This window comes from Pleurodeles waltl, chromosome 10 (genome assembly GCF_031143425.1).
Source record: "Pleurodeles waltl isolate 20211129_DDA chromosome 10, aPleWal1.hap1.20221129, whole genome shotgun sequence".
In the NCBI taxonomy this organism is placed as follows: domain Eukaryota; kingdom Metazoa; phylum Chordata; class Amphibia; order Caudata; family Salamandridae; genus Pleurodeles; species Pleurodeles waltl.
In genome coordinates, this window is record NC_090449.1 from 947610506 (window position 1) to 947625213 (window position 14708).

General features: G+C 45.3%; 1 protein-coding gene across 4 annotated transcripts in view; it reads right to left on the reverse strand.

Moving 5' to 3' along the window:
* PPP1R9A (protein phosphatase 1 regulatory subunit 9A) overlaps positions 1-14708 on the reverse strand; it is a 718476-nt gene that overhangs the window by 63054 nt on the left and 640714 nt on the right. For 2 of the 4 annotated variants that reach the window (XM_069211751.1, XM_069211749.1), the window contains one exon: positions 5607-5630. The exons of the other annotated variants lie outside the window; for them this stretch is intronic. In XM_069211751.1, coding sequence (XP_069067852.1) covers positions 5607-5630 — 24 coding nt within the window. The remainder of the gene's footprint in view (positions 1-5606; positions 5631-14708) is intronic. 4 annotated transcript variants of the gene reach the window in all.

Genomic DNA, 14708 nt, shown 5'->3' on the forward strand with positions numbered 1-14708 from the left:
CCGATCTCAGATGTTCTAAGCAGGGTTGGACCTAAGAGCTAGGCAGGCCGCTGGCAACTAGGACCCCCTGGGAACGAGACCAGGGCAGTAGGCAGCAAAAGCTGCCATTTCAGGCCTCTTATGCACTGGCCTGACCCATGTGCACTGACTGCACACAGGGCAGGCTGGTGCACAAGAGTCCTGAAATGGCAGCTTTTGCTGCCAGTGGCCCTGTCCTGAATGAGACCTGATGTGGCAGGTCTCGGAAGCTTAGCGCTTCAGAGATCGAGTGCATTCAGATCCACTCTGCAGTTCACGGAACTCCACCTCCACAGAATTCCAGAGAGTTATTTTCCAACTCCACGGAATTCCGCAGTGTGGAACTCTGTCAGCTCTGCCCACCCCTAGTAATAATGGCAGGGAATAACCCTACCCCACCTATCCTGGCATGATGGCCCATCCTGCCAACACCTGGTCTGCCTTTGCCTCATAGTCTAGGAGAAACAGACATAGGCCAACTATTCACAGCCATGTGACCTAGGGCACAGGCAGGAGGCACCAAATGGGTAGGACAAGAAAAATTACAACTTTCTAAAAGTGGCACTTTCAGAATTTTGAATTAGAATTCAACTTTATGATTAAAGAGAATTTTACATTACAATTCGTTTGAGACCAAACAACATTTCTATCTGTCCCAATTAAACATTTGCACTTATTAAATTTAATAAGGTAAACCAATGTTATCCAATGGGAGAGGTGGGCACCACAGTAGTGAAAAATAAATGTGTGAGTTTTTAACTACCAGGATATCTTAAACCTAATAAACACATGTTCTAACCTCTGGGCTGTTAAGGGCCTACCACAGGGGTGATTTATATTTATTAAAAAGGGAGCATGTGTCTGGTGAAAGGTTTATTTTGCTGGGTCAAATTGGCAGTTTAAAACTGCTCACAGGCTGCAATGGAAGACATGAGACATGGTTTAAAAGGTTCCTTAAGCGGGTGGCAAAATAAGTAAATTAAATGTGCCAATTGGTGAAATCCAATTTTACTAAGCTTGAGTACTTTAGCACTGGTTAGCAGTGCCAACAAAAAAATTCAGAAAGCAGGAGAGGGAAGGCATAGTGTTTGGGAGTGACCTTGCTGAGAAGGCCAGGTCAAACCGATTTTGTCCATCATGATTTTTCACAATTAACTACCCATGTTTTTATACTTTTTACTGTGAGTGCGACCCTCTGACCGAGTCTCCCTCACACTTCATGGTAATTAGACTGAGTGTGCTTACTGCCAGTGTCCACCTTTGCACAGCTAGCGTAAGAGGCACTGGGCTGGTTACATGTGAACATGTGTGTACATGTGTGCAGGCTTATCCTTTGAGGCTACTGTTGTGTACAGCCCAGTATTTGCCCACAGATAGCCTGTCGCAGATAGGCCCTGACCTTGGGAGGCATATCAGGAGACATTATTGGCTAGGTCGGCAGTACTTACTGGACAATCTGTAGTGCTTTCACTGTTTTATACTTATTTTGGTGAAATCTGCCCTAAAGTTCTGTTTTGGTCCACTTAGGTCTACACGGTCAGGCAAGGTATTAAACTGGGGAAAACATGCAAGCCACTTTTGAATATGCAGTTCCCAACACACTATATCCACAACTTATGGAACTTCACCAACTGTCATATTTCTCAGGCTGAGCTCATAATCTGACTACAGGCCTTTGTTCCTTCTACTGGGTCAAGTTAATTACTCTGCTCCTCGGCAAAGAGGACAAAGGCCTTCCCTCACAAAAGGAGCAATTATCAGTGATTGACCCAGTTCCTGGGAAGAGAAAAAGTAGTATGGGAAACATCTACATCTGATAATTAGCTTGTCACACTATCCCTGGGCTGGCACTGCCGAAGGCTACAAAACAAGGGGCGAGGGCTAAACCTCTAGAGTCAACAGAGTAGGGGCTCGCCTTTGAAGCTTTGCTCGGAAGAGATTAGGCAGTGATGACAGTGGTGGAGCCGAGCCCCTCAGAGGAGTTCTTTCAAGAGAAAACTTGAAGTCCCCATGTTGGATTGTCCCAGAATGCTGTGCAAGAGTGTTGGAACAGGGGTGGAGGAATGTTATAGCTTTCTGTATTTTCCAGGGGTATTTGCCCCCCAAAACCTCTACACCTACTGAAATCTCCCTGCAGAAAAGAGAAAGTTGAGAAGACCCTGGCCTTGTGAGGTGAAGATGGTAGAGGGAATTCCCAGCTGGAAAGAGAGGCCACCTGATGCCCTGCAAAGATGGACCAGATACTTGGTCACCAGCTGACCCCCAGAACTAGGATGACTCTTACTAGTCTTGCCAGGGCCAGTGGAGCTCTCCCCCTTGTGCCCCCTTAGAACCAGTTGGGGAAAGACCTGGACTCCGCTGCCCTTCCCCAACAGACACTCTGCACGCCAGACACAAGGCATTGGGGACTGGAGAGTGCACCCCTTTAGTGGCCAGAAGGCCTAATGACAATGCTCCTGGTTGCCGGGCCTTGCAACCAGGATCATAGCAAGTCACCTGAAATGTCCAACAAAAGGTCTTTTTTTTATATTTGCTTGATCAACTGTGCCCCTAAACTGAGCAGTGGTACCACCATCTTCCAAGCAGGGTGTGGGGTGATTACAAAGGAGTCTCAGAGCAAATTGAGTTTATAGCCCCGGGAGAAGTTTTACTTTGTTTTAGGGACTCTCAGAATTGGAGTTTGGAGTGACGGGAGTCCTAATGGTTGGTTCTATGACCTACTGGTTGTTAGGAGAGTCTCTGACACACTGGTTAAGGTGGTAAAAAGTCTTTATTGAAAGTTATTTTGACAAGTGCTACAATGCTCATCCTTATAAAGACAGCAATATGGTAATTATCCTCATTGGTTTTTAATGGTGACACACTGGTGAATCATTGTCTAAGGACAACCCCTTCTATTATGAAGTTGCATCTGCTTTAGATGGACGGGGTTATTGGGATTATGGCGCCCCGGGCCCACTAGAGGCAAAATCTGATATGAGGATGTCACCAAAGATATTTCCATCTACCTGATGTGTATGTTCATAATGAAATGCATAGCATTTAGTAGTGTGTGTGTGTGTACTAAAAGTACTTTCCTTTTTAAAAGAAAGAGCACTGACTTGACAATAAGTTACTGAGTGTTTTTGTTGCCTGCCAGTGATCTGTCCAGGTTCAGTTTATTAGACAACTGATCTTAACAATTGCATTTTCCAGGGACAATTAAACCACTCCAAGTGAAAATAGAAACACCTCACTTCTACTTACTTTTAGATCCAGTTAGGGGTACAGATACCAGGATCAGGTCACATAACTTGCGATCATATCTGTGAAGTAAGGTCTCAAAATCTATTCCCTGACTTACATCGATGTCATGCATGGCAGGGCAGCAACAAAAGTTGCTGTGTTGTGCGAATGAGAGAGAGAGAGCAGGACAATGTCATATCAAATAACATGTGGCAGTGTTCTGCTCTCTCCATGCGCAGGTGCACTTCTGGCTACCATAACACAACACATACACCCTTACATCATAGTTCAAGGGTGTTTGTGCTGTGGGGAGCATAGGTTTTGTGCTGGATGGAGTCCCTTCCAAATACAGTGTGCTAAAGAAGTTTCCATATTGTATGTGCGCTGTCCAATGCAACACATACACAAAGTGGGAAAATCAAGGAGAAATGAAAATAATTCTCCTCATTATGCCTGCCTGGAGGAGCCACAGGATTTCAGTGCACATCCCTATCTCTAATGTTCTTGTAGATAGATATTTGGATCAAAGTCCATCTGTGGTGGCATGGGTACACCTACATACCACCCAATAAAAACCTCCTTGACACAAAGCAGTGCATAGGGTTACAATCTAACGTACAATGCAATTTGCACTGCAATGCAGATCCCACCACAACTCTGCAGGTGGTTTGTGTTAAAAAGTAAAACAAACCCTGTTTGCAAATCTGAACAAAATGTGTGTACTAGTGTGTACTGTTGAGGGAGCAAACAATAAGCATCCTAGCAGACAATAAGCAGGATGTATGACATACCTAAAAGTGCCTCTTCACTGATTAATGATACTGCTACATGTGTCTGTGTGTGGTGGGGGCTGTGGAGTTGAGTGGGTGAATGCAAGACTGAGGCTGGATGGATGGATGAATGAATGGATAAGTGGAAGGATGACTAATAGAGTGAATGCATGATATGGCACTGAGTGCCTAAACTACAGCTTAAAGATTGTTTTAAAATCTGGAGTGCTTTCTAAACATAAAATGAATGTTAATTATGAGAACAAAACTTAATCTTTTTCTGATTCTGTTGTCACTCTTTTATGATCACATATACCACCAACTCATTATCTTACTCTACTTATGATGCTCACTTCCAAATGTCACTTTACATCACTTTGATGCTGACCCCGCGCCCCTTCCACAGCTTCTTCAACTCGCTATAATCAAGTATCCTCCTCAGGTTCTCCTCCCCTCACTTCGCCTCATCTATCTCCTAAAAGCCGCTATATTGCCCCTACCATCACCTTCTGTCAGATGACACACATCCCCTTTAACTTGTGCTAAGTGTCTATTTTTTCTCTCCACCCTCTTCTCAAACCTTCAAGTATGACATTTCTCATTTTTAGCCATTCCTCTACATGTTCTATCTCCTCTCTATTTCTATCCACATTTTCTTGCCCACTGGTTCCATCTCCATCTTTCCACCATTTCCCCAATCCAACACACTCCCAGAGTACTCTATTTGACATATTCACAGTCAAGTCCTCAGTACATCAGGCTCCCCCACCATGTGGTCAGTCTACTCTCCCCAACTTTCTCTTTTTCTATTCCCAATTCTCAACTTAACTCTCTAATGGTTAAAATACCTCTTCTCTGGTTTTATCTTCCTTTACTTGCTAGCATGAAACAATCTTGTCTTCCTCTACAGCTCTCTTATGAAGATTCTGTCACTGACTTCCCTTTATCTGCATCTCAATTTGTAATCAAGATCTAACTCTTCCTACTGTTACTTTCTTTTTGTCCATCCTCAGTATTTACAACCAACTCTAGGCTCCATTTCCCTCTTGAGTTTGATTTCTCCATTCAATATATTGTTATGCCTACAAAGGTATCTCTTCTCAGGGCTCCATCACTTCTACTCTGCTCTCTGCCATCTGTACGTCATCCAAAATTTATCTCAAAGAGCTCACATCTCTTCTCACCTGCTCTAACATGCCCGCTTAGACACTCTCAACTGCAGGATCTTTATCACACAATTTAATCATCCTTCATTGACCTACATTTTTCTCCACCACCACAGTTACTACACTCTGCCAGGTCTCATCTCTCTTCCACTGCAAACTGAATGTGGCATATGAGTGTGAGCTAGACAACTCCTCTCGGATGGCTTAATGCTAAAGTTACCAATTTTCAAGAGACAATGTCAAAGTTTTATAAATGGAAGACAATTTTGCACAAAGTAGAGTCTGATCAAGGTGTGGCATTCACTGAGCCCCCAAGTTATATTATTTGAATGATGTTGGTTTTGCAGCGAATGTAAGTCAGCAAAGTACAATGTTTTGACACAATAATGGCACAAGCATGCACTATAGTTGATTCTAATTGCCTCACCTCGTCATCTATCATATCCAGGCTCTGTGTCAGGCAGCAATAAGAAAAGTGACAGTAAATATTATAGAAGAAAAAATATGGATAAACATTACAACTTGTCAGAACAAAACAGAGACTAACATGCAAATGTTTTTAAACTGATAATATATTTTTTTGATTGGAGAAAATGACATCATAATCATGTCACAATGCATGACTTTTTCCCAGGTCTTAAGAAGTGCTCACCAATTTCTCACACTTATCACTTAGAAGTCAGCATGCATTTGATAGTACATTGTGCTTATTCATAAAAAGGATCATATTGAAATAAGATCAATTACTTACTTGCAACATACCATCTTTTTTAACAAGTTATTGCTTTTAGACATTTTGAAATGTTTGTTAATTTGCAGAAATCTCACTCATTGAATGGAAATAGATTAAATGAATGCCAAATCTGATAATAAAAGTCATTGTCATTCAGGTCTTTAATCACAATTGTAAAGGGGAAAGTGCCTAAAAACAAAAAAAAGGCATAGATTGCCAATAGCTGTAGAGCATTCTGCATATCTCCCAGGAACACCATACTGGGTTGCTCTGGATAGTAATCAAAAAACGAGTAACTGTAACCACAGTTCCGCCAATACAGCCAGGCAGATTTTGTTTAGGTCTGGGTTGTCTGATACATGTGCAAGGGAGACACTGCAATAGCGGGTTATCAGGACATCCACACAAAATAATTTTTCACACAATTAATCTAAATGGAACTCATTTACATAGGGCATTGGGCACTGATCCTGCTCTAGAAGTTGTAATTTTTTTAAACCTCAAATATCAAGAACTGCAGTAGTTTTGATGGAGAAAAATCAGTACTTAACTTGTAAAATAACGAGTGCCCCTGTCCAAAGCACTCCACAGAAGCCTGTGGCTGGTACTATTAAATGTCAGCAAGTTTAATACCAAGGCTGCGTAGTCCTGAATCCACCTCATGCCACCTTAATACACTTGTATTTCTCTTCATCCTTGTTTCCCGTTTGTTTTTTTCCCTCTCTTGGTCTCAGGAAATGTCTGATGAAGACAAGTAAGTGCTGGTCCCCACAAATGAGTACTGGTGGGTCCTGCGGCAACCACCGTCTTGAATTAAGCATTGACAAAAGGCTGGACTTAGTGTGTGATGTCTGGGTGATGTAAGTGTAAGTAGTGGAAGACCAAAGAGGAGACAGACACGAAAAACATGTATGACACCACCAGCTCGCGACAGTTGCATATATTCCTGAAGGTTGTATATCAGAATAGTGTATACAGAAATATCTTTTACTAAAATACCAATTGGTGTAGCTTTTCTATTACTAACTCCAATTTGGTTATATTTTTACAAATAATATTTAGGACACAATACTTAGGTCATAGGATCTTTTGACAATGATATTCTGCTACAAAACCTTTCTGACCCCATCCAAAAAGGCACATTTTGTTAGGAATATGAACACCAGAAGTAATCTATTGGGAAACACATTGTAAGACACAATGATGATGTACATTGCATTAACTGTAACACAGACTGCAGAAGTCCAATACCTGTGTGTTGGAAATGTCCCTCTCTGCAGGGTCACCGCCAAACATTTTGCCTTCCTCCTATTTTATCTGAGTATGTTTTGTTGGACTTGCTGGACTTAGCCACTGCTAACCAGCAATGAAGTGCTGTTTTCACTCCTTAAAACATGGTCAAATTGGTTTATAACCGATTGCCATATTTAATTTACTGGAAATTCCCTAGTAACGTCCACTACATGTGCCCAGGGCCTGTAAATTAAAGTTACTAGTGGGCCTACAGCACTGATTGTGTCACCCACCTGAGTGCCCTCACACAAAGGACTACATATCCCCTGTAGTGAGTTTAGAGCCAGGGCAGGAAGGGATGACCTCAGTGAACTTTAAAGGCTTCTTTGAAGTCTCCCTCACTTCAAAAACACCACTATGTATAAGAACCAGACCTCAGACCCTACCACTTCAGTAAACTTCTGACATGTGGATATGCTGCCAAGAAGAAAGACTGCTGTGCTGCTACAAGGACTGTTACTCTGCTAGACTATTGCTTCTGGAAGAACTGCTGCCTACCTGTGATGACCTGCTGCCCTCCATACCTGGTTGAGGACGGCTGGTCCTGTATCTTTCTAACCGAGAGGGAATCCAAGGGCCAGATGACAGGTCTACTGATCTGAAGTCTCATGAACATAAAAGATTTCCAACCAACCCACATTGCAACTGGACTCTTGGAACTGTCGGCCTGACCTGCCAAGTGGTGGTACCCCAGTCCTGGGCCATTGGAAGCAAATCTAAGAAGCTGCTTCAGCATCTCTGCCACTGCGTGCGCAGAACTGGTGCATCTCTGCCATTGCATGGGCAGGACCGGCACATCGCCTTCTGAACCAGCACTGTGGTATTTTCTTCAGTGCAAGGTCCCTGCATCCCCGTTGATGACAGCCTTGACAACAAACTCCACATCACAGCCACTGCGCTCATCAGAATCAGCACAACGTTTCAACGCAGCCTGCATTCAAACACCATTGCATCTTGGAATCGAAGCATCGCCATTGCTGCGTGGGGAACTTTGCTGCATCCCCTTTACGGCATGGTTCAGAACCAATGCAATGCTCCCTCACCAGGATTTGAAGGTACTTTGGTTAAGAAGGCCCAAAGGGACCCCTGCAGTCGGCCTGTGCTCCATTGTGGCCGGCATGAACTTTTGATCGTCTGGGGCTACCAGAAATCTCCGGTTGGTGCTTCTTGCTTCTATGTGCTGTCTTACAGTTTATCCTTTAAAAATTCATACCTCAAGTTCTACTTATTGGATTTTTTAAGTTTTGCTTTTGTTCCATCTATTAAGTTCTATTTTTATCAGCAGATGTGATATCTTTTTGTGTGGTATTTTCACTGTTTTACTGTTCAAAGTGTTGCGCAAATACTTTACTCATTAACTCTAAGTTAACTCTGACTGCTTTCTGCCACGCTACCAGGGGGTGAGGCAGGTTAATTTAGGGTTATCCAGACATTTACCCTCAGTAAGATTGTGGTTGTTGCTTGACTAAGGTTTACACCCCAGTCAACCATCAACCAAATTTCTAACACTGGGCAGTACAAGTACCCAAAAAGAGTGGGGCACAGAGGAAGGGGCAAACCAGCAAGGTGTCCTATTTCTCCAAATCTGAGAAGTTTAGGAAATTTCCCTTTTCTGCATGGTGACTGCATATTTCTCAACTTCTTCTGGATACTATTTTTGTCTGGCTTTAGAACCTGTGCACTTTACCCTTTCTAGAGATTAAGTGCCTGTGCACTCCTGTTAAACATGTTTAAATTGGCATATTTCAGATTAGCACCTTCAATGTGCCTGTATGTTCCATGTGTATCATGCCTAAAGTGCATCTATGGCTTGGAACTGAAATGCCACTTGTGAATGTTAACACCTTTTTGTGCCATCCACTACAGTGGCAGTGCAAACATGGCTACAGGCCAACCCTGTGTAGCCTGATTCTTCAAGTGTAAAACATGCAGAATGACCTGTGAAAATATCAATTTTTAACAGGAACATAACTTCTTTTCAAGTATTAGCAGGTCACACCTACGTAGGACGTATAGCCCACAAGGCAGGGTTCATAGTATTTAAAAGTGTGACAGGTTAAAAAAAAATTATAATACCATGCTCAACTGTGGCAAGCCTAGTTGTCTTATGTAGAAAACCAGAGGGCAGAGAAAGACACTAATGCTTCTTTTTCGAGAAATTGAAAAATAATTACATCAGTACTATTATTAGTCATTAAAAATCAATTTCAGTCGGATTTTAAATAATATTAAGGAAAAGTTTTAGAAAGTTATCCTTTGCCTGCCTGAGCTTTCAAATGGCTAATTAGCATTAGCGTCTGCAAGCACCACCTTGAAGGAGGTGTGAAATTACTCCCAGGAGTTACGCAATAAGTAGACCATAATAAGCATGATGACCTCGCTGAGGTCTGAAGAATCTGCAGGGTGGGGTTTGTAGGCATACTTATGACACCTCAGCGGTAAACCCTGCTGGCAGTTATGTCTGAGTCACACATAACACGTTGGCACATTTGAAAGGAACAAGGAAGGATGTCAGAACGTTTCTTCTGTATACATTGTCAGGGTGCTGTAAGACCCTGCCTTTGTCCTACTGGACTTCTGTGTCCTATTTTGTTGTGGGTACATGGCTGGTTTCAAACTGGAGTTTGTTGTTAGATGTACTAACATACCAGAGATTACCACTGTGCCCTCACCTACACAGCCGCAACTCTCACAACCCACGTTTAGTGTGGTCGAAGTCTTTTGCCATCTTGACAGTGCCTAGACAAATGGCATTTTGTGCCTGTTGGCAGTAAGAAAAACAGGAACTAATGAAAAAGTGGGTAGAGTTGCCCCTGAGAAGTTTTACCCCATTAGTTGGGGAGTGCCCATGAGTCATTCCACCCACAACCTATTGCCAGGCATAAATGTAGAACCCTAAGGACCTCATCAGAACACTTTCTGGGTCGAGAGAAAAAAAAAAGAGTACTGGACCTGCTGTCTGTGATCTGAGAGGCACCCTGAAGGACTGGACTCACTTACTCCTCTACCCAGTACAAAGAGGTGGACTCCAAGGCTCACCTGGCTGACCTCCTAGTGGCTCTAGGAACACAACAAGCTTTAAGATCTGCTGCCCCCCTCCTGGGCACTAGCACCGCAAAGTGCTGTACAGAGCCTGCAGTGCAAAGCCCTCTCCCGCCTTGCCCCCTGATTTTTGCTCTTTAGGCCTTGCTGACCATTGCTATTCTTGGACCCAGGCCTTACTGTCTTTTCTTGTCTCCAGGCTCCCCCCTCCCTTGCCGTGTCTCAGGCCCTCTGCATTTCTCACTTTTTTCCTATCTGTCCTGGACCTAGTTAATGGCGGTCGCTGGGCAATGCCATTGAACAGACCTGCTGCGCCCCCCGCACTAGCACCACGAAGCGATGTACATCGCCTGAAGTGCAGCACCCTATGCCACCTTGCCCCTTGGAATTTGCTCTTTAGGCCATGTTGGCCTTTGCTCTTCTTGCCCCAGGCCTTTCTGGTCTTTTTTGTCTTCAGACTCCCCCTTCACTTCCCACGTCTCAGGCCCCCCACGTTTTCCAATTTTTTTCTTCCCGAACACCCTACCACAGACCTAAACTCCACTCAACACTATTAAGTGCACTGATCCCTCTGTAAGCATGCCACAGAAATCTGGGACACCATCACCGAACTTGCACCCAACACAATGTTCATCACTGAAACATGTCTCACCCCCACATCAGCACCAGCAACGCCCTCTGGATACAAGATGATCCACTGCAACTGCCCTAAAAGGCACGGCAGAGGCATCTATATCATCCAAAAGGACTCCCTCCACTGCTCCGCCTCGGAAGACGACACAACCCTGATCATGGAACACCTCAACTTCCAAATCAAAGCAAATGCCAAAACCAACATCAGAGGAACTCTTGCCTACACAGCCCTGAGCCTCCGCTGCAGCTTTTGCAACTCTATCCCAGACTTCATTGCCCCTCTGGCTATCAACCTCTGCATCTTCCTAAGGGACAACATCTTCACACCTGGAGGATCCGGGTGACTCTAACTCCGCCTCACTCCTCGAGAACATCATTGACCGCTCTCAACTCGTCAACACCCCCACACACAGCACAGGACACACTCTGGGACCCATCTTCACCAACAGTGAAAGAGCAAAATTCTCCCACACCACTGAGGTAACATGGACTGACCACCACATCGTCCACTTCTTCACTGAAGGTCAGCAGGAAGCCCTGACGAGACCTCCAACCCTCCCCCACCGCAAATGGAACAGAATCACATAATCAACCTGGATCTCTGCCCTCAAAAAAGCAGACACACCCTTACACCACGTCCAAAACTTCTCTCAGTCACCGAAAACTTAGCCCCCCTGAAGTGCACCACCAACAGGAAACCCATCAAGCAGGCCAAGTGGTTCATTTCGGAACTCCTAAGCCTCAAACAACGCTGCAGGAAACTAGAGTAATACTGGTGCAGCAACAAGACCCCCAGCAACACAGACCGCCCTCAACATCTACCACCACCGTATCAGGGAGACCAAGAAAGGAGCACCAAACACCTGCATCGAGGCCAGCACCAACCACGTCAAAGAATTATTCAGTATCGCCAGAGAGTTCTCCTACCCATCTGCCACAGAGAACACAATCCACCCCTCCCAAGCCTTCTGCCACACACTCTCGGACTTCTTTCACCACAAGATGGCGGACATCTACAGCAACTTTGACCCCCAGCCAACTGACCTCGATCACCTCTGCACCCCATTCCACACCTCCCCACCCAAACAGATCCCTGAATGGAAAAAGCTTTCCACCAAAGACACTATCGTCATCATGGCCTCCATCCTCTCCAGGTCCCCCTCTGACCCATGCCAACACCGCTTCTACAACCTGGGAAGAGAAGTAATCGGAACCTCCGTCGCTGAAATCCTCAACTCCTTGATCTCCACAGCTACAGTCCCCGACGCCTAGAAGGACGCTGAGGTCAAGATCCTCTTTAAGAAACCCTCATCTGACGCTAAGGAGCTCAAGAACTACTGCCCTATCTTGCTCCTCCCTTTTCCTGCCAAAGCATAAGAAAAAGCCAACAATTGCCAGTTCACAGACTTCCTCGAGGACAGCCGTCTGCTCGACCCCTCCCAATCTGGCTTCCGGCCCAACCACCGTACCGAGACCGCCCTGATCACAGCAACCAATGCTATCAGACACCTCCTTGACCAAGGAGGGACAGGATCTCTTATCCTCCTCGACCTATCTGTGGCCTTCGAAACCATCTCCCACCACTCCCTAATTGCCAAACTCCACAGCATTGGCATCCAAGACAATACACTCCGCTGGATCCCCTCCTTCCTCTCCTGCCGAATGCAGAGGATCCTTCCCCCTTCATCTCCACACCCAAAGACATCATCAGCGGCGTTCCACAGTGCTCCTTCCTAAGCCACACCCTCTTCACCACCTATATGACTCCACTGGCTGACATCGCGTACACCTGTGGATTGAACATCATCTCCTACGCCAATGACACCCAGCTCGTCCTATGCATCACAAATGCCATCTTCACCACACAAAGGAACTTCCAAAACACCATGACCAAAATCTTGGGGTTTAACATGGTGGTCCACCACCCTCGGCCCCCTCCCACCCCTACCAACCACGCATGAAAACTCAGCATTATCCTAGACACCCAACTCACCATGAAACAACAGATCAATGCCATCTCCTCTTCCTGCTTCCATATCCTCCCCATGACTCGCAAGATCTTCCGATGGATCCTCATTGCCACCAGGAACACAGTCACCCCTGTCCTCATCTCCAGCTGCCTCGACTACAGCAACACCCTCTATGCTGGAACCATGAAGCAGACCCTGAACCTCCTACCGACCATCCAGAACATGGCAGCAAGACTCATCGTAGACCTCTCCAGAAGAACCAGCATCTCTTGCCACTTTAGGGCCCTCCACTGGCTCCCTGTCCAGCAAAGGTGCCACTTCAAGCTCCTCACGCATCCCTACAAAGCCCTCCTCAATGTCGGCCCTGCCTATATCAACAAATGCATCACATTCCACCGACCCACCAAAGAGCTCTGCTCAGCCAACCTCGCCCTGGCCTATGTCCCCGGCATCCGTCGGGAATGCGTTGGTGGCTGCTCCTTCCCCCACCTCGCCTCCAAGTCCTGGAACAGCCTCCCCCTTCACCTGCGCACCTCCCCTTTCCTGGAAGACTCCAGGAGACAGCTCAAGACATTAATTTTTGAACTCCATCACCAGCTAGCCAAGACTTGCAGACTCCCCACAGCACCTGGAGAACCCTCGAGGTGACCAGTTTGCGCTCTACAAATTTACATGATTGAATGATTGATTAAGAGGCCTTTTTCCTAAAATGCGTAGCTGGCCAGTGGCCAGTGTCCTGAAATCCTGAGCGTCTCTAAATGCCCTCCTCTCGGGTGCTGGAGGCCTTGGAAGCGTTGTCCTGTGGTTGTTTGAGCACCAGAGGAAATAGTGGAAACTTTGGGAAAGGGCTCCACTGCAGTTGGCCTCGAATCAGGCCCAGGTCCTGGTCTACCACATCCATTTACTTTCAGTGGTGGTTTGTGTTTTTCAGTGCTATTTTTACTTAAAACTATAAATTCATTACTTTAGTTCTCCTTATTGGATTTGTGTCAATCTTGTGTCATTTTGTTCTTTAGAATATTCTCTATTTTTTAATTCAGCTCTTACCTTCCAACGTTTGACGCCAGTGATGTTTATCTCTCTTAAGGGGGCGGGATGGTTAGCTAGTGGTGTCTTGTCATCAACTCACCTTCAGGATCAAATTACCCTGGGTACACCACTCAAACTTTTCTCTTCACCACAATCTGTGACTTCTGCCCTGTGTCAGTTCTCTATGGGAGGTCCATGCCAGGGGCCTGCCTGTCTGGCTGCCTGCACATCAGTATGATCCTCCACTATCCAAGCCAAGCTTCCTTCTGGTGCCTCACTCTTGGTTGTCTGTGCTTCAAACTTCTCTCCCTCTTTAGGGTGCTATGACTTTCAGCCCATCTGTGACTGATCATCCAAGGCTTCCACTGGATGTATGCAACACTTCACCACATTCTCGTCACTGGGCTCCAGTGGTAAACTGTAATCCCTGGGTTAATTCACAGTGACATTTCAGGCAGGCTGGTTCAGGAGATGATCATCTGCCCAGTGAGCCACTGTCAGTATGAAGTTCGGTAACTTATGCACCAGAATGTTTAACAGATTAATGGGGACTTTGGTGGCAGCTTTATAATGTTGCATCAGCCATCTTTACCTGCTGGCCATGCCTCTCATCTTCCTCTTACCCTAATGGCAGAGCTTGCCATTTTGTGGTGATAGTCTGATGACCTGCTGTTTAATTTAAAAATGGCTCCAGTCAGCACTCTTTTTTTGGCTACAACCTAGACACAACCTCTTTCGGCCAGGAACTTTGAGAACGTCCATTATGCCTCACACAAATATTGGGGGTATTTTGAGTGTTGTATGCAGTTCAGTTTATACATTTAACAAG